The 25,000-nt window shown below is 52.8% G+C and overlaps 3 protein-coding genes across 3 annotated transcripts in view; 1 reads left to right on the top strand and 2 right to left on the bottom strand.

Moving 5' to 3' along the window:
• dnah5l (dynein, axonemal, heavy chain 5 like) overlaps nt 1-24,830 on the top strand; it is a 44,208-nt gene extending 19,378 nt beyond the window's left edge. Inside the window, exons 54-102 of the mRNA XM_069177525.1 lie at nt 307-524; nt 663-797; nt 874-1,050; nt 1,148-1,237; nt 1,323-1,457; nt 1,536-1,637; nt 1,720-1,887; nt 2,185-2,391; nt 2,516-2,608; nt 2,986-3,222; nt 3,706-3,771; nt 3,879-4,019; nt 4,140-4,271; nt 4,480-4,590; nt 4,682-4,836; nt 5,496-5,617; nt 5,910-6,139; nt 6,219-6,377; nt 6,459-6,615; nt 6,701-6,846; nt 6,925-7,059; nt 7,298-7,399; nt 7,526-7,639; nt 7,874-8,041; nt 8,156-8,260; nt 8,352-8,465; nt 8,840-9,016; nt 9,085-9,279; nt 9,363-9,518; nt 10,004-10,186; nt 10,350-10,520; nt 10,595-10,846; nt 10,957-11,083; nt 11,160-11,281; nt 11,359-11,508; nt 11,608-11,772; nt 12,042-12,259; nt 12,341-12,396; nt 13,110-13,231; nt 13,316-13,466; nt 13,555-13,754; nt 13,838-14,026; nt 14,171-14,303; nt 14,633-14,841; nt 14,917-15,138; nt 15,256-15,727; nt 21,370-21,975; nt 22,053-22,127; nt 24,660-24,830. Coding sequence (XP_069033626.1) covers nt 307-524; nt 663-797; nt 874-1,050; nt 1,148-1,237; nt 1,323-1,457; nt 1,536-1,637; nt 1,720-1,887; nt 2,185-2,391; nt 2,516-2,608; nt 2,986-3,222; nt 3,706-3,771; nt 3,879-4,019; nt 4,140-4,271; nt 4,480-4,590; nt 4,682-4,836; nt 5,496-5,617; nt 5,910-6,139; nt 6,219-6,377; nt 6,459-6,615; nt 6,701-6,846; nt 6,925-7,059; nt 7,298-7,399; nt 7,526-7,639; nt 7,874-8,041; nt 8,156-8,260; nt 8,352-8,465; nt 8,840-9,016; nt 9,085-9,279; nt 9,363-9,518; nt 10,004-10,186; nt 10,350-10,520; nt 10,595-10,846; nt 10,957-11,083; nt 11,160-11,281; nt 11,359-11,508; nt 11,608-11,772; nt 12,042-12,259; nt 12,341-12,396; nt 13,110-13,231; nt 13,316-13,466; nt 13,555-13,754; nt 13,838-14,026; nt 14,171-14,303; nt 14,633-14,841; nt 14,917-15,138; nt 15,256-15,501 — 7,163 coding nt within the window. The 3' untranslated portion in view covers nt 15,502-15,727; nt 21,370-21,975; nt 22,053-22,127; nt 24,660-24,830. The remainder of the gene's footprint in view (nt 1-306; nt 525-662; nt 798-873; nt 1,051-1,147; nt 1,238-1,322; nt 1,458-1,535; nt 1,638-1,719; nt 1,888-2,184; nt 2,392-2,515; nt 2,609-2,985; nt 3,223-3,705; nt 3,772-3,878; nt 4,020-4,139; nt 4,272-4,479; nt 4,591-4,681; nt 4,837-5,495; nt 5,618-5,909; nt 6,140-6,218; nt 6,378-6,458; nt 6,616-6,700; nt 6,847-6,924; nt 7,060-7,297; nt 7,400-7,525; nt 7,640-7,873; nt 8,042-8,155; nt 8,261-8,351; nt 8,466-8,839; nt 9,017-9,084; nt 9,280-9,362; nt 9,519-10,003; nt 10,187-10,349; nt 10,521-10,594; nt 10,847-10,956; nt 11,084-11,159; nt 11,282-11,358; nt 11,509-11,607; nt 11,773-12,041; nt 12,260-12,340; nt 12,397-13,109; nt 13,232-13,315; nt 13,467-13,554; nt 13,755-13,837; nt 14,027-14,170; nt 14,304-14,632; nt 14,842-14,916; nt 15,139-15,255; nt 15,728-21,369; nt 21,976-22,052; nt 22,128-24,659) is intronic.
• On the bottom strand, nt 16,237-20,532 carry cavin4b (caveolae associated protein 4b). The gene is made up of 2 exons (XM_069177629.1): nt 19,963-20,532; nt 16,237-17,566 (listed from the first exon to the last, which is right to left on the bottom strand). Exons 1-2 carry the CDS (start codon nt 20,323-20,325, stop codon nt 17,000-17,002), a joined length of 930 nt encoding a protein of 309 aa, XP_069033730.1. The 5' UTR covers nt 20,326-20,532; the 3' UTR covers nt 16,237-16,999.
• LOC138215401 (tomoregulin-1-like) overlaps nt 22,533-25,000 on the bottom strand; it is an 8,691-nt gene continuing 6,223 nt past the window's right edge. The window contains exons 9-10 of the mRNA XM_069177524.1: nt 24,756-24,917; nt 22,533-24,316 (exon numbers count right to left, since the gene is read on the bottom strand). Of these exons, the coding sequence (XP_069033625.1) occupies nt 24,232-24,316; nt 24,756-24,917 (247 nt within the window). The 3' untranslated portion in view covers nt 22,533-24,231. The remainder of the gene's footprint in view (nt 24,317-24,755; nt 24,918-25,000) is intronic.

Here is a 25,000-nt window from a genome sequence, read left to right as displayed (position 1 = left end):
GTAAAATGGTTCTGATCCAGAAGTGTCTTCAGCTGCAATACCAGCGAGTGCCACTAGAGGTCGGCTCCAAAAAGCCTCCGGCTCCATAGACTCCCATTCAACTTCTCTCATCAAATCCAAAGTGAATAAAATGTGTCCATCAGTTATCTCGGTGTTGTTAGCTAAAGTCACTCCTTCTTATTAGTTTTCTGGAGGTCCATCTGAAAATAATCCCTCATTCATTAGAAAAGAAGATTCAAGAAGACCTGTTTTTGGGGGCGTGTCCCAAACGAGCCAGTAGAAACCAGCTGTCCTGTGCTCCTGCAGGTATGATGACGTTGGGGCCCAGCGGCGCCGGGAAGACAGCCTGCATCCACACGCTGATGAGGGCCATGTCGGAGTGTGGCTCCGCCCACCGGGAGATGAGGATGAACCCCAAAGCCATCACGGCCGCGCAGATGTTCGGCACGCTGGACGTCACCACCAACGACTGGACGGACGGCATCTTCTCAACGCTGTGGAGGAAAACTCTGAAGGCCAAGAAGGTGGACGCACGCTCAGGAAGCCATGTTCAGTCAACATACATGAAGAAATGCACACGGAGAATCACACCGCTTCATATGACACACACATGAAGGAATACACATGCATGATAAATGTGTGTGTGTGTGTGTGTGTGTTAGGGGGAGTACATCTGGATCGTTCTGGACGGTCCGGTTGATGCCATCTGGATTGAGAACCTGAACTCTGTGTTGGATGACAACAGAACTCTGACGCTGGCGAACGGAGATCGGATCCCGATGGCTCCCTGCTGCAAGGTGACGTATGTGTGTCATCTGTCGTCAGCCAATCAGAAGCCGGCGTTCTGAAGGGCGTGTCCCGTTCTGTATCCAGATTGTGTTTGAGCCCCACAACATCGACAACGCGTCCCCGGCGACGGTGTCCAGGAACGGGATGGTGTTCATGAGCTCATCGGTGCTCAGCTGGAGGCCCGTCCTGCAGGCCTGGTTACAGAAACTACCGGAGCAGCAGGCCGACGCCCTGACACACTGCTTCACCTGCTGTTATCAGGTGAGGAGGAGGAGGAGGAGGAGAGGAGAGGAGGAGGACGACGACGGAGAGGTCATGTGAGCAGGACAGGAAGTCAGTTTGTGTTTGTCTGGTTCAGGACCTGCTGGACTTTGTCTTCACTGCTGTGTCTCCCAAGATGAAGGTCCTGGAGTGTATGTACATCAGACAGACCATCGACCTGCTGCAGGTAAACTCAGGACACACTGAAGTCCTCCTCTTCCTCACAGTCCTCCTGGTGTCTTTTTTAGTGGGTTTTATATTCGTGTTTTCAGGGTTTGCTCCCAGCGGCGGAAGAGAAACAGGGTTGCCACGGTGACGTGGGTCGTCTGTTTGTGTTTGCGGTCATGTGGTCTGTGGGTGCGCTGCTGGAGCTGGACGACCGAGCCAAGATGGAGGCCTTCCTGAAGGTGCGTATGTTCCTCCCTGTTGCCACGGACAGCTTCAGGTTTCAGTCGCTGACAGGTTTCCATGTGTGTGGTGTGAAGGCCCACCGCTCGGATCTGGACCTGCCGCCCGCTCAGGAGGACCAGAACATCTTTGAGTTCACCGTCAGCGAGCAGGGACGCTGGGAGCACTGGTCCAATAAGGTCTGTTACACACTTGTCTCACCGTCCCGAGACAGACCAGGATGTGTCTCACCCCCTGAACCTGTTTGTGGTTCTGATCCAGGTCGCGGAGTACGTCTACCCCAAAGACCACGTCCCCGACTACTCGTCCATCCTGGTCCCCAACGTGGACAACGTGAGGACAGACTTCCTGATGCAGACGGTCATGAAGCAGAGGAAGGCGGTGCTCCTGATCGGAGAGCAGGGAACCGCCAAGACCGTCATGATCAACGTGAGCCAACACCGTCACGAGTCTAACTTTATTTATTATTATTTATTTTGATTAAAGTATGTTTTTTTGTGGTAAAGTTGTGGAATCAGGAAAAAAAACAGATTTTGGTGAATAAAGTCTGTTGTATTTTGAAAGGAGACTTTATGCTGGAACATTTTCAGCAGAGATTCTGGGAATTTTGCAAAATTACAAGCTGCTGTAAATATTGCGTAGATTGCTTAAAGTTCACGTTAATCATTGATCACAACCTCACGACTTCCTGGAGCGACCGAGTGTGGTCTCCGGCTTCCCCTGCAGGGCCACACCGGGAAGCTCGACCCGGAGCGCCACCTCAGTAAGACGCTGAACTTCTCGTCGGCCACGCTGCCCGGCATGTTCCAGAGGACCGTGGAGAGCTACATCGACAAGCGGATGGGCGCCACCTACGGGCCGCCGGCCGGGCGCAGGATGACCGTGTTCATCGACGACATCAACATGCCCGTGATCAACGAATGGGGAGACCAGGTGGGTCGAGCGGTTCCTCTGTACCTGAACCTTTCACTTTGAAACCCAACCTGAAATCTAATTTTTGCTCGCTGCCTCGTCCCTTCAGCTCCTTGATGTTTGTCCCCGCCCCCGTCTCACACAGATAACCAATGAGATCGTGCGTCAGCTGATGGAGCAGGGAGGCTTCTACAGCTTGGATCGTCCAGGAGAGTTCATCAGCGTGGTGGACGTTCAGGTGACGTCTTCCTTCTGGGTCTAACACTCCGGCTGATCTGCACTCAAACACTCTAACTAACACAACCACAGGAGAGGAGTCAATACAAGTAGAATATTTCTGCAGGATTATTATCACAGGAAGTCAGCACACATCATAGTCTTTATCAAGTTGTAGTTAAAACAATATATTTTTCCTTCCATTTGCAAATTTAACAATTAAAAAAATGCAAAAGCAAATATTTTTGACCCAAACAGTGAAATACTGGACATGTTCAGGTGTTCCTAATAAAGTGGCCCACAGCTCTGTGTCCTCCCACTGAATCATCAGTGAAGTGTGGAGGAGGTGTCCAGCCAGCTGTGCGAGTGATATGTTCAATGACCTTTGCACCTCTCCAGCTGGTGGCGGCCATGATCCACCCGGGCGGCGGCCGCAACGACGTCCCTCAGCGCCTGAAGCGTCAGTTCTCCATCTTCAACTGCACGCTGCCCTCCGACTCCTCCATCGACAAGATCTTCGGCAGCGTGGCTCGGGGACACTTCTGCCCGGAGAGAGGCTTCCCCGGCGCCGTGTGTGAGCTCGCCGCCGCCCTCGTGCCCACCAGCAGGCGGGTGTGGCAGGCGGTGAAGGCCAAGGTACCTCTCAGGAGTTCTGTTCCTCTGGTCACTCTCTTTGGATCTTATCAAACTTACTGTGTGCATGTTTTTAAATTAGTTTTTTAATCAGTTCATTTGAGTGATGTAGGTTTTTATTGTTCACATTTTGTATTGTTCCTGAATGGGAGCATGAGGACTCCTGATGGGGATCATTATAATGACCTCAGAGCTGCTTCCTGTATTATTTTGAATATATTTATGTGATGAAGTCAGTCAGGAGGCTTTTCATTACACAGTATGTAATTTATTATCAGAAAATGAAGTGTGGTAAACATTCGTTATCGGTCTGTGCTTTAGATGATCAAATCCTGCAGCAACCTCCAAAATGAAATCACAGTTTAACAGATTTAATACTTTCCTGCTTTTATTCTGAAGGCTAGATGTTTGTCCCAGAAGTAGCGACACTGTCTGTCAGAACAGGTGCTTTGACTGGTTGACCGCTCGTCTTCTCTGTGTCCTCAGATGTTACCGTCTCCGGCCAAGTTTCACTACGTCTTCAACCTGCGGGACCTGAGCAGAATCTGGCAGGTAGACAACCTCCTCACCGCTTTCCTCTCAGTCATCCAACCTCAATGTGTGTGTGTGTGTGTGTGTGTGTGTGTGTGTGTGTGTGTGTGTGTCTCTCTCTCTCTCAGGGCGTCCTGACGGTGCAGTCGGAGGTGTGTCAGAGCCCTCAGATCCTCTCGGCTCTCCTCCATCACGAATGTTGTCGAGTGATCGCCGACCGGTTCGTCGACGCCAGCGACAGACGCACGTTCAGCTGCATCATGGAGAAGGTGTGTGTGTGTGTGAGTGTGAGCGTGTGCGTGTGCGTGTGCGAGTGTGCTGCGTTGGTTCTCATTCGTCCGTCTGTAACTCGGTGCAGTTCTTTCATTGTTTCCTCCGGCCCTCCTCAGATCACAGTGGAGGATCATGGGAGATCTCTGACTGAGCACGCTCAGTGGAACAGCTGCTTTGTGGACTTCCTGCGTGAAGCTCCGGAGGCGACGGGCGACGAAGCAGAAGGAGCAGAGCTGGAGGCCCCGAAGGTCTCCGAGCGGCCAACACCTTTTATTCTGATTTATTTATAATTCTTTGATTAAACTAAATGTATTTTTCCATCAACACTGATTCTGTATATTTCACACTACATTAAAAAAAAAGAAAAGAAGACCTGCAGCGTTCAGGATTCACAGTATTCATATGATCAGTGACTCATGTCATCTGGAGTATGATCAAAGTGGATCTGATTGACAGGTGTACGAGCCAATCCCGTCGCTGGATGCTCTGGCAGAGCGTCTGTCTGTTTTCCAGCAGCAGTACAACGAGGCGGTGAGAGGCGGAGCTATGGACCTGGTCTTCTTCAAGGTAACCACGACGATCGGCTGAGTGTGACCGACACGTGTCCCTGCTGATTCACCGCTGTGTCCTCTGTCCTCTGTCCTCTGTCCAACGGCAGGACGCCATGACTCACCTGATGAGGATCTCTCGCATCCTGAGGACGCCACAGGGGAACGCCCTGCTGGTCGGGGTCGGGGGGTCGGGCAAGCAGAGTCTGACCAGGCTCGCGTCCTTCATCACCGGATACCAAACCTTCCAGATCACACTGACCAGGTCGGAAACACCTCTGGGACGGACCAGCTCATTGGACCAGTGATCAATAACAGGAGATGATAAAGAGTGTGTGTGTGTGTGTGTGTGTGTGTGTGTGTGTGTGTGTGTGTGTGTGTGTGTGTGTGTGTGGTGTGTGTGTGTGTGTGTGTGGTGTGTGTGTGTGTGGTGTGGGTGTGTGTGTGTGTGTGTGTGGTGTGGGTGTGGGTGTGTGTGGGTGTGGGTGGGTGTGTGGGTGTGTGTGTGGGTGTGGGTGGGTGTGTGGTGGGTGTGTGTGTGGGTGGGTGGGTGGGTGGGTGTGTGTGGGTGTGGGTGTGTGGGTGTATGGTGGGTGTGTGTGTGTGTGGGTGGGTGGGTGTGTGTGTGTGTGTGTGGGTGTATGGTGTGTGTGGGTGTGGGTGTGTGTGGGTGGGTGTGGGTGTGTGTGTGTATGGTGTGTGTGGGTGTGGGTGTGGGTGTGTGGGTGTATGGTGGGTGTGTGGGTGGGTGGGTGGGTGGGTGTGTGTGGGTGTGGGTGTATGGTGGGTGGGTGGGTGGGTGGGTGGGTGGGTGTGTGTGTGTGGGTGTGGGTGTATGGTGTGTGTGTGTGTGTGTGTGTGTGTGGGTGTATGGTGTGTGTGGGTGTGGGTGTGGGTGTGTGTGTGTGTGTGTGTGTCCTGCAGGTCGTACAGCTGCAGTAACCTGCTGGAGGATCTGAAGTCTCTGTATCGTATCGCTGGTCAACGAGGAAAAGGAGTGACGTTCGTGTTCAGCGACAACGACATCAAAGACGAAGCCTTCCTGGGTACCGAAGTTCACTCGCTGTCTGTAGGACGATGACCTCAGCAGGGGTCGTTCCTCTCCCACGTCCCCGTTCACGCTGTCGGACAGAACAAACTGAGGATTGATGGGTTCTTAGAGTTTTACTGAAAGTGAAAATGTAAAGTTTAGAGGATGGGGAGGTTAGATTCAGATGTTCTGTGTCCTGGTGATGGAGGTAGAGGAGAGGTCTCCCAAATCATTGCAGAGGAAGAGCACATATTTTCAACTCTTATTTTGAAAATCCTGATCCTACCCTGACTTTCCCTCTGCTACAGAATACATGAACAACGTCCTGGCGAGCGGGGAACTTTCCAACTTGTTTGCTCGTGACGAGCTGGACGACATCACTCAGGATCTGATTCCCGTCATGAAGCGGCAGCACCCCCGCCGACCTCCGACCCTAGAAAACCTCTACGACTTCTTCCTGTCCCGAGTGCGCAGTAACCTCCACGTGGTCCTGTGCTTCTCGCCGGTCGGGGAGAAGTTTCGGACTCGTGCCCTAAAGGTTACGTTTGTAGAAGCAATTAAAAGAATGCCTGACCTTTGACCCTCAGTCTCATCACTGACCCCTGACCTCTGAACAGTTCCCAGGTCTGATCTCGGGCTGCACCGTGGACTGGTTCCAGCGCTGGCCTCGGGACGCCCTGATCGCCGTCTCGCATCACTTCCTGTCTCGGTACCAGGACTTCCGTTGCTCAGAGGACGTGAAGCAGAGCGTGGTGGTTACCATGGGAACCTTCCAGGTAGCGCTCACACCGAGATCAGGTGAGCACTTGTCAGTGCGCGTCGCCTCCACCAATCACGCGGCCGATGTTCTCCCGCAGGACGTGGTGGCGGAGAAATGCAGCGAGTACTTCGAACGTTTCCGCCGCCAAACGTTTGTGACGCCGAAGTCCTACCTGTCCTTCATCGACGGCTACAAGATCATCTACAGTGAGAAGATCGCTCACGTCGGCACGCTGGCTGAGCGCATGAGGACAGGTGAGGTTGGGGGGGCGGGGCTTCACGTCGACCAGGTCGGACCTGGAGGTGGAGTCTTTGTGACGGAGCTGTTTGTCCTTCGCAGGTCTGTGTAAACTGATGGAGGCGGAGCAGTCGGTGTCTCGGCTCTCCGACGAGCTGGTGGAGAAGGAGAAGGAGCTCGCCGTCGCCTCCCAGAGGGCAGACGAAGTCCTGCAGGAGGTCACCGCCAAGGCTCAGGCAGCTGAAAAAGTCAGACGCAAAACAGACAGATGTTTCCTGTCAGATAGAACTCAGACAGATGTTTAGGGTACTACTCTGTCTCTCCAGGTGAAGCAGCAGGTGCAGAAGGTGAAGGATAAAGCTCAGCTCATCGTTGTCGAGATCGAAGCCGATAAAACAGCAGCAGAGTCCAAACTGGAGGCAGCGAAACCAGCAATGAAGGCTGCTGAGGCTGCACTGCAGGTCACACACACACACACACACACACACACACACACACACACACACACACACACACAAAGATGTTCTCCTCTGTGCTGAACCTGCTGAGCTCTTGTTTGACCAGCAGGGGGCGTTTGAAGAGCAGCAGCATGTTTTGATGGGAGATGATCCCTCACTGAGCTCTGTTCTGGTTTGAATATCTGCCAACTCATCAGAGGAGATCCTGAGTTTTTGGACCTTCTTCTTTCCGTGTCCACAGACCATCAAACCGGCCGACATCGCCACGGTGAGGAAGCTGCAGAAACCCCCACATCTCATCATGAGGATCATGGACGCCGTGCTGCTGCTCTTCCAGAGGAAGGTTCGCCGTCAGGAGCCTCGTTAGCTCTTAAATTTGCTTGGTGTCGAAGCCTCAGTGGAAAATAAACACCTCCGGACTTCAGATGTTCCCTTGTCTCACTTCTTCTCCCTCGCTGGTGTCTGGCAGGTGGAGCCGATGGCTGCGGACGCCGAGCGACCTTGTCCACGACCTTCGTGGGCCGAAGCCATGAAGCTGATGCAGAACTCAGCCTTCCTCAGCATGCTGCTCAACTTCAGCAAGGTCTCACACACGCACGCACACACACACACACACACACACACACACAGAGAGGGAAACTCCCTTCTCATGGTGTCACACTGCAGCTGCCACCTGTTGGACGGGCCGGGCCCTGTGTGTGTTACATACCTGCTAAGCTGTGGATTAGTGGAGCTGGCAGTGATTCTTCGTCTGCCCGTGTGTGTGTGTGTGTGTGTGTGTGTGTGTGTGTGTGTGTGTGTGTGTGTGTGTGTGCAGGACTCCATCACTGAGGAGGTGGTGGAGCTGCTCTCTCCCTACCTGAACATGGACGACTACAACATGGAGTCGGCCAAGAGGATCTGTGGGAACGTGGCGGGTCTCTGCTCCTGGACTCTGGCCATGGTGGACTTCTTCAGCATCAACAAGGAGGTGCTGCCTCTCAAGGTACACACAGCAGAGAGGGGTTACCACGGCAACGAGATGCTGTCGCAGCCAAGATACAGACTGTGTGTTTGTGTCTGTGTGTATAAATGTGTGTGTGTATTAATGTGTGTGCAGGCTAACCTGGCCCTGCAGGAGGCCCGTCTGCTGGTGGCTCAGGTTGAACTGAGTAAAGCTCAGGAGCAGCTGGACTCCAAGCAGCAGGAGCTGGACGCGGTGCAGGTGACCAACGCTGCTCTGGAGTTTGTATCTCCTCTCTCTTCCTGTTTGTATGAACATGTTGTTAAAAGTGTTGTTCTGTTGTGAACCTGAGGCGCTCTACGATGCTGCCATGAAGGAGAAGCAGGACCTGCAGGACGACGCCCACACCTGCCGACGCAAGATGTCCAACGCCACCGCTCTGATCGACGGGCTGGGAGGAGAGAAGGTAGCAGCTCCCTTCGTCCATCTGACCTTCATCAATCCATCTGACCTTCATCCCTCTGACCTTCATCAATCCCTCTGACCTTCATCAATCCATCTGACCTTCATCCCTCTGACCTTCATCAATCCCTCTGACCTTCATCAATCCATCTGACCTTCATCCCTCTGACCTTCATCAATCCATCTGACCTTCATCCCTCTGACCTTCATCAATCCCTCTGACCTTCATCCCTCTGACCTTCATCCCTCTGACCTTCATCAATCCATCTGACCTTCATCCCTCTGACCTTCATCAATCCCTCTGACCTTCATCCCTCTGACCTTCATCCATCTATCTGACCTTTAGTCCATCCATCCTCTGGTCTGGTTCTGTTTCAGGTCCGTTGGACCGACAGCAGCACCGGGTTCCAGACTCAGATCCATCACCTGGTAGGGGACGTCCTCCTGTCCACGGGCTTCCTGTCCTACGCCGGTCCCTTCAACCAGGAGTACCGCAGCCTGCTGCTGGAGCTGTGGAAGAAGGAGATGGAGGAGAGGCTCCTCCCCTTCAGTCCTGTAAGAAGTCAGCTGACTCTGCTGAATGTCCTCGTGCAGGACAGTCTCTGACCGAATGTCCCCTGCAGGACCTGGACGTGATCGGCCTGCTGGTGGACAACACCACGGTGAGCGAGTGGACGCTGCAGGGTTTACCCAGCGACGACCTGTCCATCCAGAACGGCATCGTGGTGACCAAGGCGTCCCGCTACCCACTGCTCATCGACCCCCAGGGCCAGGGCAAGACCTGGATCCACAACCGGGAGCGGGACCAGCAGCTGCAGGCGAGGACGGACAAGGAGGGGACGCAGGACGTCTCATAACTCTGCTGCTGTCCTAACTGTCTCTGACCTCCTTCTGTCCTCAGGTGACATCTCTGAACCACAAGTATTTCCGCTCCCACCTGGAGGACAGTCTGTCTCTGGGGCGTCCCCTGCTGCTGGAGGACGTGGGGGAGGAGCTGGACCCCGTCCTGGACCACATCCTGGATAAGAACTACATCAAGTCCGGATCTACGTATAAGGTGAGACACTCGGAGACACATGTAGACATACGGAGACACACAGAGACAAACATAGACACACGGAGACAAACATAGACACACAGAGACACTCGGATACAAACATAGACACTCTGAGACATACGGAGATAAACATAGACACACGGAGACACTCAGAGACACACGGAGACAAACATGGACACACGGACACAAACATAGACAAACATGGACACACGGAGACAAACATGGACACACGGAGACAAACATGGACACACGGACACAAACATAGACACACGGAGACAAACATAGACACACAGAAACAAACATAGACACACAGAGACAAACATAGATACACAGAGACAAACATAGACACACGGAGACAAACATGGACACACGGACACAAACATAGACAAACATGGACACACAGAGACAAACATAGACACACGGAGACACTCCTTCCTCCTCTCCTCCTCCTCCCCCTCCTCTTCCTCTTCCTCTTCTTCCTCCAGGTGAAGGTTGGAGATAAGGAGGTGGACGTGATGAAGGGCTTCACCCTTTACATCACCACCAAGCTGTCCAACCCGGCGTACAGCCCCGAGGTCAGCGCCAGGACGGCCGTGGTGGACTTCACCGTGACCCAGCGGGGTCTGGAGGACCAGCTGCTGGGCCGGGTCATCCAGCTGGAGAAGCAGGTCACCGTGGCAACACACACACACACACACACACACACACACACACACACACACACACACACACACACACACACACACACACACACAGCGCCACTTCATCAGTTAGTTAGTTTGAATACGATGATGAGGAACCCAGCTGACGTGGTCTCTGTGCTCCAACCAGGAGCTGGAGGCGGAGCGTGTGCAGCTGCTGGAGGAGGTGACGTCCAACAAGAGGAGGATGCAGGAGCTGGAGGACAGTCTTCTGCTGAGGCTGACCAGCACCGAGGGCTCCCTGGTGGAGGACCAGTCTCTGATCGAGGTTCTGAGGGTCACCAAGACCACGGCGCAGGAGGTGCTGCCGGCCGCCTCCTCTGTTCTCTACCGACCGGCCCGAACCACGTCACAGCTCATCCTCTTGTGTTCCAGGTGAGGGAGAAGCTGTCGGTCGCCGCGGAGACGGAGGTGAAGATCAACCGGGCCAGGGAGGAGTACCGGCCGGTGGCCACCAGGGGGAGCATCCTGTACTTCCTGATCGTGGAGATGTCGCTGGTGAACATCATGTACCAGACGTCGCTGCGGCAGTTCCTCGGGCTCTTCGACTCGTCCATGCAGAACTCGGCCAAGTCGCAGCTCACCTCCAAACGCATCGGCAGCATCATCGGCTTCCTCACCGACCAGGTGACGTCGGCCTCATGGCCCCCGGGCCGGACCGCAGACCGGGCCTGAACCTGGTTCTGACTGTTAGAGGTGAGTGGGTCTGTGAGTGACGGGCTGTGTCTCCTCCTCAGGTGTTCTGTTACACCTCCAGAGGTCTCTACGAGGAACACAAGCTGCTCTTCACTCTGCTGCTGGCGCTGAAGGTGGACCTGCAGGCTCGGAACGTCTCGCACCCCGAGGTGCTCACCTTCATCAAAGGTCACTCCTCCTCCTCCTCCTGCGTCTCCGTCCATGTCCATGCTCAGTTCTGGTTAAAGCTCGTCTCTGTGTGCAGGCGGTGCCGCTCTGGACCTGAACTCTGCAGAGTCTAAACCCCGGCGCTGGATCCTGGACCAGACCTGGCTGAACCTGGTGCAGCTGTCGGGCCTGCCAGCGTTCACCCAGATCCTGACCCAGGTCAGAGTCCACGACACCTCGAAGCGGACCGAGCTGGACCGCGCAGACCTCCAGAACTCACGTCTCTGTGTGTCCAGGTGAACCAGAACGAGCGGGCCTGGAGGACCTGGTTCGACCATCCGGCACCGGAGGACGCTGCGCTGCCCGACGGGTACGAGGAGAAGCTCGACGCCTTCCGGAAGCTTCTGCTCATCCGGAGCTGGTGTCCCGACCGGACCATCGCTCAGGTCCGGTGGTTCTCCGCTGACAGACGCAGATGATGTCATTGTGTGATGTCATGTGTGATGTCATGTGTCATGCTAACAGCAGCGCGTGCTGTCGTGCAGGCGCGGCGCTACATCTCCGAGTCTCTGGGTCAGCAGTACGCTGAAGGTCCGGTTCTGGACCTGGACGCCATGCTGTCAGAGAGCGACAGCAGGACGCCGATGGTCTGTCTGCTGTCGATGGGCTCCGACCCGACCGAGAACATCGAGAGACTCGCCAAGAACAAGGTGATCCACGGCTGAAGGAAGGAAATGACTCATAGAAATAATGAATGAAAGGACAGAAAGACATGAAAAGGTCCAGAAAGGACTGAAAGATATTTAATGGATCCATGTGCTGTTGGGTTGGACTCCATTTAATGGATTCTTAATAACCGCGTTAACTTTTTAAATTAGCTTTTAAAATGTTTTTTTCTGCAGACAGCTTTCATTTGAACATCCTAATAGAATAACAGTGAGACATGATGAACGATGACTCGCCTGTCGTCTGCCTGCAGGGGGCGCCGTGCCGTCCCATCTCCATGGGACAAGGCCAGGAGGTTCACGCTCGCAGGCTATTGGCCAACAGCATGACGGACGGCGGCTGGCTCCTCCTCCAAAACTGCCACCTGGGTCTGGACTTCCTGGACGAGCTGCTGGAGACCGTCACCGCGGCGACGCCAGAGAGCGCACACAGAGGTTTCCGGGTGTGGCTGACGACTGACGTGCACCCCAGGTATCTGATTGGCGGTTCCGTATGTGGGCGGGTCTATGTGGACTTCAGGCTCCATCTTTACATGTGTGTGTTCGTGAACAGGTTCCCCATCACGTTCCTCCAGTCCTCCATCAAATTCACCAACGAACCTCCTCTCGGTAGGAACTTCTGTTTTCATTCAGATCCTTCAGCTGGTCCACGTCTTCTCTGATCTGATTTACAGACACATTATTCATTAAATAAATGATTCTCAGTTTCTTCCTGCTCGTTTATAAATTCATGTTTATGAGGGTGAATCACAAAGAGATGCTGCTGCGTGCACATGGAGGTCAGAGAGGCTGTGACCTCCATCAGGAAGTATTCAAAGTTAAATGTTAACGTGACCGCTGGTACGTGAACAGCTGTGATGTTACCATGGCAACCTGAAACTGGAGCACAGAAACATCAGACGACCCTCTGAATACTTCCTGCAGCTTCTCTGAGCTCCGGTGGAGCTGATCCTCCCTCATACATCCATCTGTTCTGCTGCTCTTCTGTCCTTTTCACGCACCCCCACCCCTCCCCGTCCGTCTCCCCCTCCCCGTCCGTCTCCCCCACCCCGTCCGTCCGTCTCCCCCACCCCGTCCGTCTCCCCCACCCCTCCCCGTCCGTCTCCCTCCACCCTGTCCGTCTCCCCCTCCCCGTCCGTCTCCCTCCACCCTGTCCGTCTCCCCCACCCCGTCCGTCCGTCTCCCCCACCCCTCCCTGTCCGTCTCCCTCCACCCTGTCCGTCTCCCCCACCCCGTCTGTCTCCCCCACCCTGTCCGTCTCCCCCTCCCCGTCCGTCTCCCTCCACCCTGTCCGTCTCCCCCTCCCCATCCGTCTTCCACAGGGATGAAAGCCGGTCTGAAGAGGACCTTCAGTGGTGTTACTCAGGATCAGTTGGAGATCAGCAACCTGTCTGCATGGAAGCCTCTGCTGTTCTCCGTGGCCTTCCTCCACACCACGCTGCAGGTCAGCACCTCCTCTTTACTCCTTAACACAGGCTGTCTCCAAACACTGACTCCGTCCCCGAACACTGACTTTGTCCCCCGTCAGGAGCGCCGTAAGTTCGGCCCTCTCGGCTGGAACATCCCGTACGAGTTCAACCAGGCCGACTTCACCTCCAGCATGCAGTTTGTCCAGAACCACCTGGACGACCTGGACGCCAAGAGAGGAGTGAACTGGAGCTGCCTGCGCTACATGCTGGGTCAGAGACCAGCTGCTCACACACACCGTTTACAGCATTCAAATCCCAAACTGTGAGAGACACCGACGTGTCTTCCTGTCCGGTCCAGGTGAGGTCCAGTACGGCGGCCGGGTGACAGATGACCTGGACAAGCGTCTCCTGAATACCTTCACTCGCGTCTGGTTCAGCGAGGACACCTTCAGCGACACCTTCTGCTTCTTCGAGGGCTACGACATCCCGACCAGAGCCAGGAGCGTCCAGGACGTCCTGCAGCACATCGAGGCGCTGCCGCCGCTCGACTCGCCGGAGGTCAGGGACGCCGCCACGCAGCGCCGCTTCATTTCACCGACGCACCACAGAATCAGTCAAACCTCACATCTTCCTGCTCATAGGTGTTTGGGCTCCACCCCAACGCCGACATCACCTACCAGACCAACCTGGCCAATGAGACGCTCAGCACCATCATCAGTATCCAACCGAAGGACGGAGGGGGCGGGGCCGGCGAGACCAGGGAGGCCAGCGTGCAGAGACTGGCCAATGAGATGCTGGAGAAGCTGCCACCTGACTATGTGCCGCACGAGGTGAGGTCGGGCTGAACTCTGAAACCCTGACGCCAGTATTTCTTGGTTCTGATCTGTTGCCGGGCAACCAGCAAAGGAGCCTCCTCCCAACACACAACCCTCCATTTAAGAGTTTTTACTCCTCAATTCTCATTGTGTTTGAAGGTCAAAGGTCAGCTGCAGAGGATGGGTCCGCTTCAGCCAATGAACATCTTCCTCCGACAGGAAGTGGACCGCATGCAGTGCGTCATCAGCAGCGTACGGAGCACGCTCACTGACCTCAAACTGGCCATCGACGGTCAGTAGCAGCACACACACACACACACATATACACACACACACACACACACACACACACACATACACACACACACACACACACACACGTATACACACACACACACACACACACATATACACACACACACATATACACACTCTCACACACACACAGACACACACACACATACACTCACACACACATATACACACACACATGTACACAGACACACACACATACACACTCACACACACTCGTCCCCTCCCACCCTTCTGGCTCCGCCCACCTCTCCTCGTATGTCTCCGCCCACTCATGGTGGTGACAGCGCCCCCTGTCTGCCGCTGCAGGCACCATCATCATGTCGGAGGACCTGCGCGACGCCCTCGACAGCATGTTCGACGCTCGGATTCCTCGGCTGTGGCTGCGGCTCAGCTGGCCGTCGGCCTCGCTGGGCTTCTGGTTCAGCGAGCTGCTGGAGAGGAACCAGCAGCTCAGCGGCTGGATCGGCGCCGGACGGCCACACCAGTTCTGGCTCACCGGCTTCTTCAACCCGCAGGTTGGTTGAGAGTCGAGGAGAGTCGAGTGTCTGAAGCACCGCAGCGTTCTTCACCTGCACGTGTTCTTCTTCAAGGGCTTTCTGACCGCCATGCGTCAGGAGACGACGCGCGCCAACCTCCCCCGGGGCTGGGCCTTAGACACCGTCACCCTTAGCAACGACGTCACCAAGATGATGAGGGAGGATGTGTCGGCCCCGCCCCCTGAGGATGTGGGCGGGGTCTATATCTACGGCCTCTTCCTGGACGGAGCGGGTTGGGACCGACGCGGAGCCAAACTCACTGAAGCCCCGCCCAAGGTGAGCGTGTCTTGATTTAAATGATATCATTATACATTATTATTTATTCAAAACTTTAATCCGTAATCAAAAACATCATGAAATACTGAAATAATAAACGTGTCCCTGTCCCCTCAGGTCCTCTTCACACCCCTCCCCGTCGTCCACGTCTTTGCCGTCAACTCAACCAACATGGCCGACAGTAAGCGTCCGCCCAGCGGCGGCGGGGGGTGCGGGGCGGCGGTCAGCCTGTACTCGTGTCCCGTCTACAAGAAGCCGCGGCGCACCGACCTGAACTTCATCTTCTCGCTGCAGCTGAGGAGCTCGCAGCCGGCCGAGCACTGGACGCTGCGCGGCGCCGCGCTGCTCTGCGACTGCAAGTGATCATGTGACCAGGAGAGGCGGGGCTTATCGGAGACACTCTGAGGGTTCAGGTCAGGTGACTTTAAAGAGCTTTAATTTCCATTAAGAACAGAAAGCCTTCGGTAATGTGATGCACGTGGCCGTGAAACATTAAATAGAAGACGTGACAGATCCTCTGCTGTCGGTGTTTCTGATTGGACCATCTGCAGCAGGTGACAGGAAGCTGACGGCCGCTGACAGCTTTCAGGTCTGAGCTGCTTCTCAATGTTTGTGTTTGTCTGGTTTCAACGCTGTTTGTCCATTTCAGCCTTTAACATTTAACAACATCATGAAACTAAACTCACTCAGCTGATCCGACCTGGAGGAGGTTTTAGTTCATCTGTGACGACACCAGCTGATGCTCATCAGTCACATCAGAAACACTTCTTAAAATCTTTATGGTAATAAATTGATAGAATCGAGTTCACAACAAATACAACGTAAAAAAAAAACTTCAACAAAATGTAAACTGGTTCAAAGATCCTCAAAACTAAACGTTACTTCATCTTCATCAAGACGAGTGGATTTAAATCTCATCACTTCTCTGAGAAACGAAGACATCAGCCGACACATCTGATGTCTTCGTGCTGTTTGTGTCTGATAAAAATAAATCCTGAAAAACTCAAATCTGATGTTCGTTCTTAGCGTGTGAAACTGTGAAGAGAACAAACAGGAAGAAATGAAACCGTGTTTAATGAAGAGCACACGACACTCCGGTACAGAAATCAATCAAGTCAACTTTTTATTTTCTCAACGTGACAAACAGAAACTTGCTTCAGTGTTAATATCTGATAACCTACAGCCATGCAGTCACTCGCTAACGGAAGCTACGCAGAACACGGCGGGAAGCAGCAGGTCCAGATGTTCAGTTCAGAAACAGCTGGAGAGGATTCGGCCCGGCGCCCGCAGACGGACCGAAGTCAAACACAAAATACAAAAACATCTTCAAACTCCCGCCGAGCCTCCGAATGTAACGTTTTAAATCCTGACGATGAAGCTCCACACAACGTCTCTTCCTTCACAACTCCTGAATATCGGAGTGTTTCTACGTGCTGAATGTCCTCATCAGTCTGTGACACGAGGCCCTCCGGTGGACGGACGGGTGCATCACACGTCGCGGTGGAACCATGACGACCTGTTCAGGAAAAAAAAAAATAAAACAGTCCAAACACAAAGTCCAGTGTCTTCAAACCACCTTTGAACCAAACGTACCAAAACCCCGTTACAGCTTCATCATCAGCGTTTCTACTCATCAACATGCAAACAGGTGAAGAGTTCATTCAAAATAACAACAAATGTCCAGAAGCACACGGAGCTGCAGGAACCTGATTGGCTGCTGTGTTGGGATCCGTGGGCGGCCGTTCTCCGCTCACTTCCTCCGACCTCCCGGTGATTCCGTACCATCCGCCCTGAAGCTCCTCCCCCTCGCTCGGTGCGGTTTCTCAGAAGTCCAAAGAAAACGTCCCGAAGTCGTGGCGGTCTACGAGAGCTGCTTCATGTCGTAGACGGGCACCTCGGCCTCCTCGGCGTCGCCCTTGGCGGCGGCCGCCCTGGCAGCGTGCGGGCTGCCCTTGCGGCCTTTGGGAGGCGCGACGGGCGCGGCTCCCTCGGCGCCTCCCTCGGCGCCCTCCTGGCCCTCCGCCACCGTCCTCTCCTTCTTCAGGTTGAGTTTGGCCGGGACGCTCTTGCTGATGGTCTCCTTCAGCTTCTCGCCCGACTGCTTCAGCTTCTCGCCGGACTGCCGGATCTTCTCGCGCCTCTCGGCCGTGACGATGCGCTCTCCAAGCTTGTTGACCTTGGTGCCCAGGTTCTCGCGGGTCTTGGTCATGTTCTCCCTGGAGAAGGTGGCCTTGAAGCTCTCTATGCGCGTCAGCCCCGTCTTCTTGGCGCGCCCGGCGGCCGCCGAGTCGGCCTCCTCCACCACCATGTACTCCTCGTCCGACTCTGGAGGGAGCTCGAACTTGTCCGGCTCCACATCGGCTCTGGCTCCGCCCCTGGCCTCCGCCGGCTCGCCGCCCGGCGTGGCAGATTTCACCTCCTGGTCTCCCTGAAGAGGAGCACAGAACAGAGCGGGAACTTTTACAAACCTCCCTGCATGTGATGTCACATTTAAATGTGTGTTTAAACCGAGTGACTTCAGTTGATCCTGCCTCCAGAAATAAACTGCAGCACCTGTTTGTGCAGCTCAGCGCTCGGCTGCAGGAAGCTTAACATATCAGAGATCACTTTCAGCGTCACGCCGAGCATCTGTCTGCAGCGCTCAGATCGGGTTACGCCCGACACGAAGCGGAGCGGAACCGACCCAGAACCTGCAGACGCTCGCCGCTCAGGGACGGTCCATCCTGATTCATCTCCAGACGTAACCACGACAACGGCAGCCTCACACACTAGTAAACACACCGTCACCCGAGAACTGATGTTTCTGCTCTCAAACTTTCTGATCCCAAACCTGCTCCTCTACGTTTGAGGAGAAAAACAAAGCGAAGCTCGTTGAACTGACGTCCAGCTGTTGGGATCTGCAGCTGGACAGATGTTAACCTGACATCACCGAGCCGGAGGCCGAACCGTCCAGCCGTCATCACGCTGACGGTGGAAAGCATCATCGGCACTGCGTGACAGCCGATGGAGAGCAGGTAGCAGAGGTCACGAGGTCACGAGGTCACCTGGACGGACAGCTGAGATAAGAACACCTGAAGCCGTTCAGACACCACGAAGGACACGAAACTACAAACTCCCTCTGCAGCCAAACCTTCCTGCTCTGTTAAACTGTGGAGGGGTCAAAGGTCGTCTGACCCCACGACATCCCAGTTATGTTATGTATAACTGTCGTCGTGGAGACCGTCGTCAGCTCGTCCACAGAGGGAGGAGGGACGGGGGGATGTCAGACAGCTATATTAGGAGATGGTGGAGGTTCAGACTCAGAATAACCCGGTCTGTCAGCGTTCAGCTGGCACAGTCACTTACAGTAGAGCAGCCTGAGGTCCGAGCACAAACATCTTCACGGCACGGAGGCAGCACAAGTTAGAAAGGGGACAAAAAACATGAGGAAAACTCACCGCCAATAACATCCCGTCTTCATGAGGCAGGGGCTAATGGTGTTTTTAAAATCGGGTTACGCGAGGTGAATTATTCCTGCAGAACGATTACATACACAGTCAACGCAAAGACGCCAATATCCACGAAAGTATTTCACTCGAGCAGCCGCACACGAGTAACGCAACACAATTCACTCGAAGGTGGCCGAACATCTGAGTCCTTTTGAAGCATTCGTTCACGTTAGCAAGCGTTAACGTCGTGAGCGTGTTACTGGAGGACTCCACTAGAGGGCGCACCAGAGAAACAAGGATTTAATCAGAACATCTGGATTTACCTGCAGTAAATAAACATGGCGACGATCCAAGAGGTCTCTACTTTACTGATTCGAAGAACACGCCACCGCCCCCCCCCCCCGCCCCCCCCCCCCCCCCCCCCTCATGAGCTCCAGATCTGTACGGTAACCTTTCAGCGTACTGACGTTTGTCCAGGGCTAAAATAACCAGGTCACCATCGTGTTGGCAGCTGCTCACTGTGAAGGCCAAAGACGGAAAATGAAGCTGTGTGTGTGTGTGTGTGTGTGTGTGTGTCTGTCTAGTTATTTCAACCATTTGAATGAACTGAGACATTTGATTAACGCCGACGTTAAAAGGAAGTAAAGATGTTACAACAGTTTCTTCAGGCCGGAGTTCAAACTGAGACTTTGGTTTCAAACGTCTTCCAACTTAAAGTTTGTAGAAACGGACACACGGCAGTATTTAGCAACGTCTTTCTGTAAAGTCCTCCATTTCCCTTCCAATAATAGCAGCCTTAACCTTTTATTAGCTGCTCTGTAGACGCATGCTGAAAGCTTCTCGGTAAACTCTTTAAACTCTTCAAACTCTTTAAACTCTTCAAACTCTGTAAACTCTTTAAACTCTTCAAACTCTTTAAACTCTGTAAACTCTTCAAACTCTGTAAACTCTTCAAACTCTTTAAACTCTGTAAACTCTTCAAACTCTTTAAACTCTTCAAACTCTGTAAACTCTTTAAACTCTGTAAACTCTTTAAACTCTGTCCGTCAGACACCAACGAGCCTCTTTGACCTCTGTAAGTCTGACGGTTCAGTTTGGTACCGTGAGACCCAGTTGGGGTTGACGGTTTTTGGATCGGGTCGGTTTTTTAAGGATTAATTCAAAGGTTTGGTTTCATGTAGATTTTCCATGGAAGCGGTTTCAGGTTGGATTTAATCTTATATTCTCAGGAAATATAAACGCTCACTCAGCAGCCTAATGTAGCCATCAGCTGTCCGGATGCTGAAATACAAGTCGAGCTCCTTTAGTAATCAGTTCCCAGTCGGTCAGAACCCCAAAGGTCCGTTTCCACCGGCAGCCTCAGAGAAGTGTAAAGTTACCAGAACCGACATCTTACCTGGTAAATGACCACCCTGAACTTGTTCTTGGCGAGCAGGTCGCCCTGCGTGGCCTCCACCTTCTTGACCCGGATGTTCTGGTTCTCCACGCGCACCCGGACGTCCTTGATGTGGCGGCTGACCTTTCGCGTCTTCTCCAGCAGCCGGTCGACGGCGGTGCTGGTGTTGGCGTGGTCGCTGGTCAGCTTGACGACGTCGGACTGGATGGTTCTGACCGTGCTCTCCAGCTCGAGCTGGCGCTCCTCCATGCGCTGCTGCGTGGTCTGGACGCTGTCCATGAGGCCCGCCACCCGCTCCAGCAGCGCCATGATGCTGCCCGCGTCGTCGCCGCCGCCCGTCGCCATGCCCGCTTTATCCGTCATGTCGGCCGCTCACCGGATCGGCTGTTTGAAACCCGGTGATCCGAACGTCAGAAGGGACGAAGAAGGGACGAGGAAGAGGAGGACACGAAATCCAGCGAGGTGCGTCACTCAGTGGAGAAGAAGCGAAGATCAGTGGACGGTCGGGGCAGCGAGAGGAACAGAACCTCCTCTGGAAGGAGACGGAGGATCACCCCCCTCTACAGCTGGAGGCTGACCCTGACACCTTCAGATCAACGGAGAGGCTCCACCCTGCTGGGGGAGGGGGGTGTGTGTGTGTGTGGGGGGGCTAAAACGAGACACGGTAAAATGAGCGTCGGGGGATCAGCGAGCTTTCACGATGTTTAATCACCGTTTCAACGACGAGGCAGCAGATCTATCCGAAGTCTCAAAGACATGGACGTCAGGTTGTCTTGCTCGGTCCTCAGAGGTCAGAGGTCAGGTTCAACTCCAGGAGGCCGAGACACACCGGACGGTCTCGTTAACTTTGCTTTAATCAGAGCGGTTTCAGGTGGAAGACGATCCTCTGGGAATGTTGGCGTTAACGAGCCACACGGATCCTCTCTGTGTTCTCTATAAATACCGTCGGGTAAAGTGACTCCCTGAGCTGCTTTGGGAGATGAGTGTATAAAAAGGAATGGAATCCCCCCCCCCCCCCCCCCCACCACCACCACCACCACCACCACCATCAACCACCAGCTTTCTACTTGTTCGGCCCCTCAGCCCTCCCTCCATGTTTACACTCTTCTGGGTTTCCAACAAGCATTCTTAATACCAACAGTTTCCGCTTTCGCTGCAATCTTTATTAGAGTGAGGTCGTCCAAATATGGGCAAACGGGGTGGAGCTTCAGGTGGGAGGAGCAAGCGAGCTGTACACGTTTATTTCTGCTGTAAAATGTTAATTCTGCCGTAAAGTTTTATCATGGAGGTCTGTGGGCACTGACTCACTGCTGGAGCCTCTAGTGGACATTCAAGGGACTGCACTTACTGATGGCATGTATCTGTTTGTGCTGCTATTGTTCACTTTAATTTTTATGATCACCTCAGTAGATCTACCTGGATATTTGATCCTCTTGGAGATGAAGAGGATGATGACGAGGGAGATGAGGTGAGGAAAGAGGGATGAAGATGAAGAGAATGATGAAGAGGGAGATGAGGTGAGGAAAGAGGGATGAAGATGAAGAGGATGATGAAGAGGGAGATGAGGTGAGGAAAGAGGGATGAAGATGAAGAGAAGGGGACTCCCCGTCCTCTAAAAGCTCCCACCAGCTGCTGCCTGTAATTATCCTGCCGTCACAGCTATATTTAACTCCACCTCCCTGAAGAAGACAGGAGCACTTGTTTGCCACCCCTCCTTCACCCAGGGTGGGCGGAGTCACCGGCTTCACATGTTGAACACACCTGCCACTGAATGAATGGCTGAGGAGGGCGTTTTATTGGACTGGGGCGGCGCCTACTGGTCCTCAGTGGTACTACAGATGTAGTCTATGGACAGCCCCTAGTGGTCCTCAGTGGTACTACAGATGGAGTCTATGGAGACAGCCCCTAGTGGTCCTCAGTGGTACTACAGATGGAGTCTACGGAGACAGCCCCTAGTGGTCCTCAGTGGTACTACAGATGGAGTCTATGGAGACAATGGTACTACACTTTAAGGTAATTCTCATTGACGTCACTGACATTTTTTATAAACAGTCTGCAGGGTTGACTTTGTATTTCCTTGTATTCCACAGACATCTGGTGGCCATTCGAGGAACTGCGTCAACTCACCCTCAGTTCTGACTGCAACGCGCCCCCTGGTGGCTGAGGTAGGCTGTGTTTATACTATCCATATATATCTGTTATTATATTTTAATATTTGTCAAACAGCTAGCAGCTCAGTGGAGTCTCTCTCTCTTCAGACTGAAATCTTTGAACATCTGTTGGCTTGGTTTCAAACCAACCACAGCTTTGTGTTTGATGCTAATGTGCTAATGTTAGCTAATGTAACGCCACAGCCTGGTTTATTGAGCTTGACATGTCCGGTCCAGTGTGCATTGCTGAGCTGCGTTCAACAGGAACTCTCTAAACTTTTTAAAATGTAAAATTGCTGTGAAAGTATTCGGCCAATCAGGAATGTTCAATGCGGCAAGCCCCGCCCCAAAGGTTCCTGAACTTCCCCAGCAGGAAGTTTATTTGGGGCTGAGAGTGAACAGATGGACTCGAACACGCGGCAGCTTCAAACATCATAATTTAATTCTAGTTCAGCTACAACAGTCTAAGCAACAACTTCACTGGTTCATGCAGCACATCTACAGCAACACGAGGCGCGACTCCCTCGGCCAGCTCACCGCTTCTAGCACAACAAACCACCAACGGACACGTACCATCGTTACAAATCATATCCATGGAGGAAAAAAAACTGGACAATATTATATTTAAATTATCATCAGCTCGTCAAAACACAAAAAAAACCCCTCATTGGAATCCATTTCCGGAATGGCGTCATCTGAAAATGAAGCAATAAAATAATCATAACAACAACCTGTACAGCTTCGTACCTTCGAGTTTTTTTAAGCAGTAGAAAAAACAGCATTTTGGTTTTCAGGTGCGTCTCACTGTAACAAATAGAAAACAGTTGTCGTCGACCCTGTGAGACGCAGAAACGGAAAACAAACCCTCCAAGGGGCCCGGTGGTCCCTGATAGTCCTGTAGTCCCGGTGCAGAGCGCCCCCTGGAGGGTGAAGGCGGTACAACGCGTCTGTGACAAAGTAAACACGTTAACGGAGAACAGGAGTTTTCATCTGTATTTTAAAGGAAAACAGAAGCTGAACACCAAACTGTGACCACAGTACTGTTTAACGCTACATTTTAAAATCCATCAGATTCACACCGTCCATATTTGACTCGGAAAACATCCGTCTGATCTTTTCAGTTCAAACTAAGTTTCTCTCATTTCAAGCTGGAAAAATGTAAAAAGAATTTTATTTTCAGGATTCAGACAAATACGAAGGCGGGTCAAAAAGTTCAGAGACGGTTTCACACGATACGCAGAAGGTACGAAACGAATGAGGAAGGGGTTCGAGTGTCGTCTCTTGATCAACAGGACCGCAATAAAACAACTATAATTCCGTAGTGGAAATCACTGCTTGGGCTCAGGAACACTCGCCTGTTTGCTTGCATGTTGAAGACTTTGTTCCCCAAAATCTGATGTTTCTCTGCTCCAGTTTCAGGTTTCCATGGTGACATCACTGATGTTCACGTAGCAGCGGTCACGTTAACGTTGATGAAGAGACGACACGGAATACTTCCTGATGAAGGTCGTTCAGCACCGTGCTGCGTTCAGGAACTCTCTGGACTTATTGATCAGCCCTCATATTTAAAACTAAATCAAAACTGCTTAAATTCAATTCATTGAATCCTGATGTAAAAATCCTCAAATTGGATCAAATTAAATCAATTGAACCTTCAGTCTGCGAATGTAACATCTGAAACCTTCAACCTCGTGATGTCTGAGGTTTTTAAACAGTTTGGGGCTCCACATCAGTTTTATTTTGAAAGAAAAGCAGAGAAACGGTGTGCGTCCCACAGGGCGAGGACAGAACAGTCGAGGACGGTCCGGAGTGACGAGACCGTCCCATAAATAAGGTTTCCGCTTCCCGTTGGAGGATCCACAGTGTTCTGAGTCTGAGAGGACGGCAGCAGCGCGGCAAACAGCAGACCGGACGACTCCCAAAATAAAAACCCGTCTGCGGAGAGGAAACCGAGCAGACGGACGACACGAACAAAAGTAAGGCCCCTGAAGGAATTAAGAAAAACACAAAGGAGACAACGAGGCACCAAAAAGTGGAGATATCAAAACTGTAGTCTGTCTGTGGTACGAAAAACTGGATTCGTTGAATTGTATAAAAGCGTGAGGAGCGAGCGGAGCGGCTACATCATCCGGGAGGACGTTCCCGACGGGAAGTGGCCGAGGTGCTGCTTCTGGCGGCGCCCTCGCTTCGTCTTGTTGCACCTCCTGCAGGACACGACAGGAAGCGCACATCAACGAGGAATTTACACCTTATTTTCATTTTTCATAACTCGGTTCAGTGGTTCCTAACCTGGGGGGCGGGGCCCAACAAAGGGTCATCAGAACAACCCGAGAGGTCGACATGATTAATGCGACAGGAAATAGAAAAAAAGAAAGTTCTGTAGCACAAAATAAAAGTTTGTCTTATTATTTATTTATTTATTATTCTGATTAAAAAAAATAATAATGAAAAGATACAAAATATTTTTATTTCAGACTCTCAATTGTGTTTCTTTAATTATCTGAATTTATTATGAATAATTCTGATGTTTGTTTGTTTGACTGACAGCCTGCTGAGTCTCAGGAGGAGTCAGAGTGTGAGCGCCCCCTGCTGGTTGACAGACGTCTCTGCAGTGTGTGTGTGTGTGTGTGTGTGTGTGTGTACCTGGTGAAGCACATGACCACGGCCACGATGACGGCGATCTGCACGGCTCCGATGATGGCGGCAATGAGGACGTAATGCAGCTTCTGACCGCTCGGCACCACGTAGAGGATGTTGAAGTCCAGCAGCTGGTCGCACTGAGGACCACCGTATGCTGCCTCACACCTGACACACACACACACACACATTTATTAGTACTAACACACACTCTGGGAACTCCACTGAGGTCTGAGGTCTGGACCTGGTCT

Source organism: Embiotoca jacksoni, unplaced genomic scaffold (genome assembly GCF_022577435.1).
Source record: "Embiotoca jacksoni isolate LCO1_2020_lvr unplaced genomic scaffold, fEmbJac1.0.p SCAF_75, whole genome shotgun sequence".
Lineage (NCBI taxonomy): Eukaryota > Metazoa > Chordata > Actinopteri > Embiotocidae > Embiotoca > Embiotoca jacksoni.
Note: the sequence above shows the minus strand (reverse complement) of the source record. Positions and strands in the feature narration are given on the sequence as shown.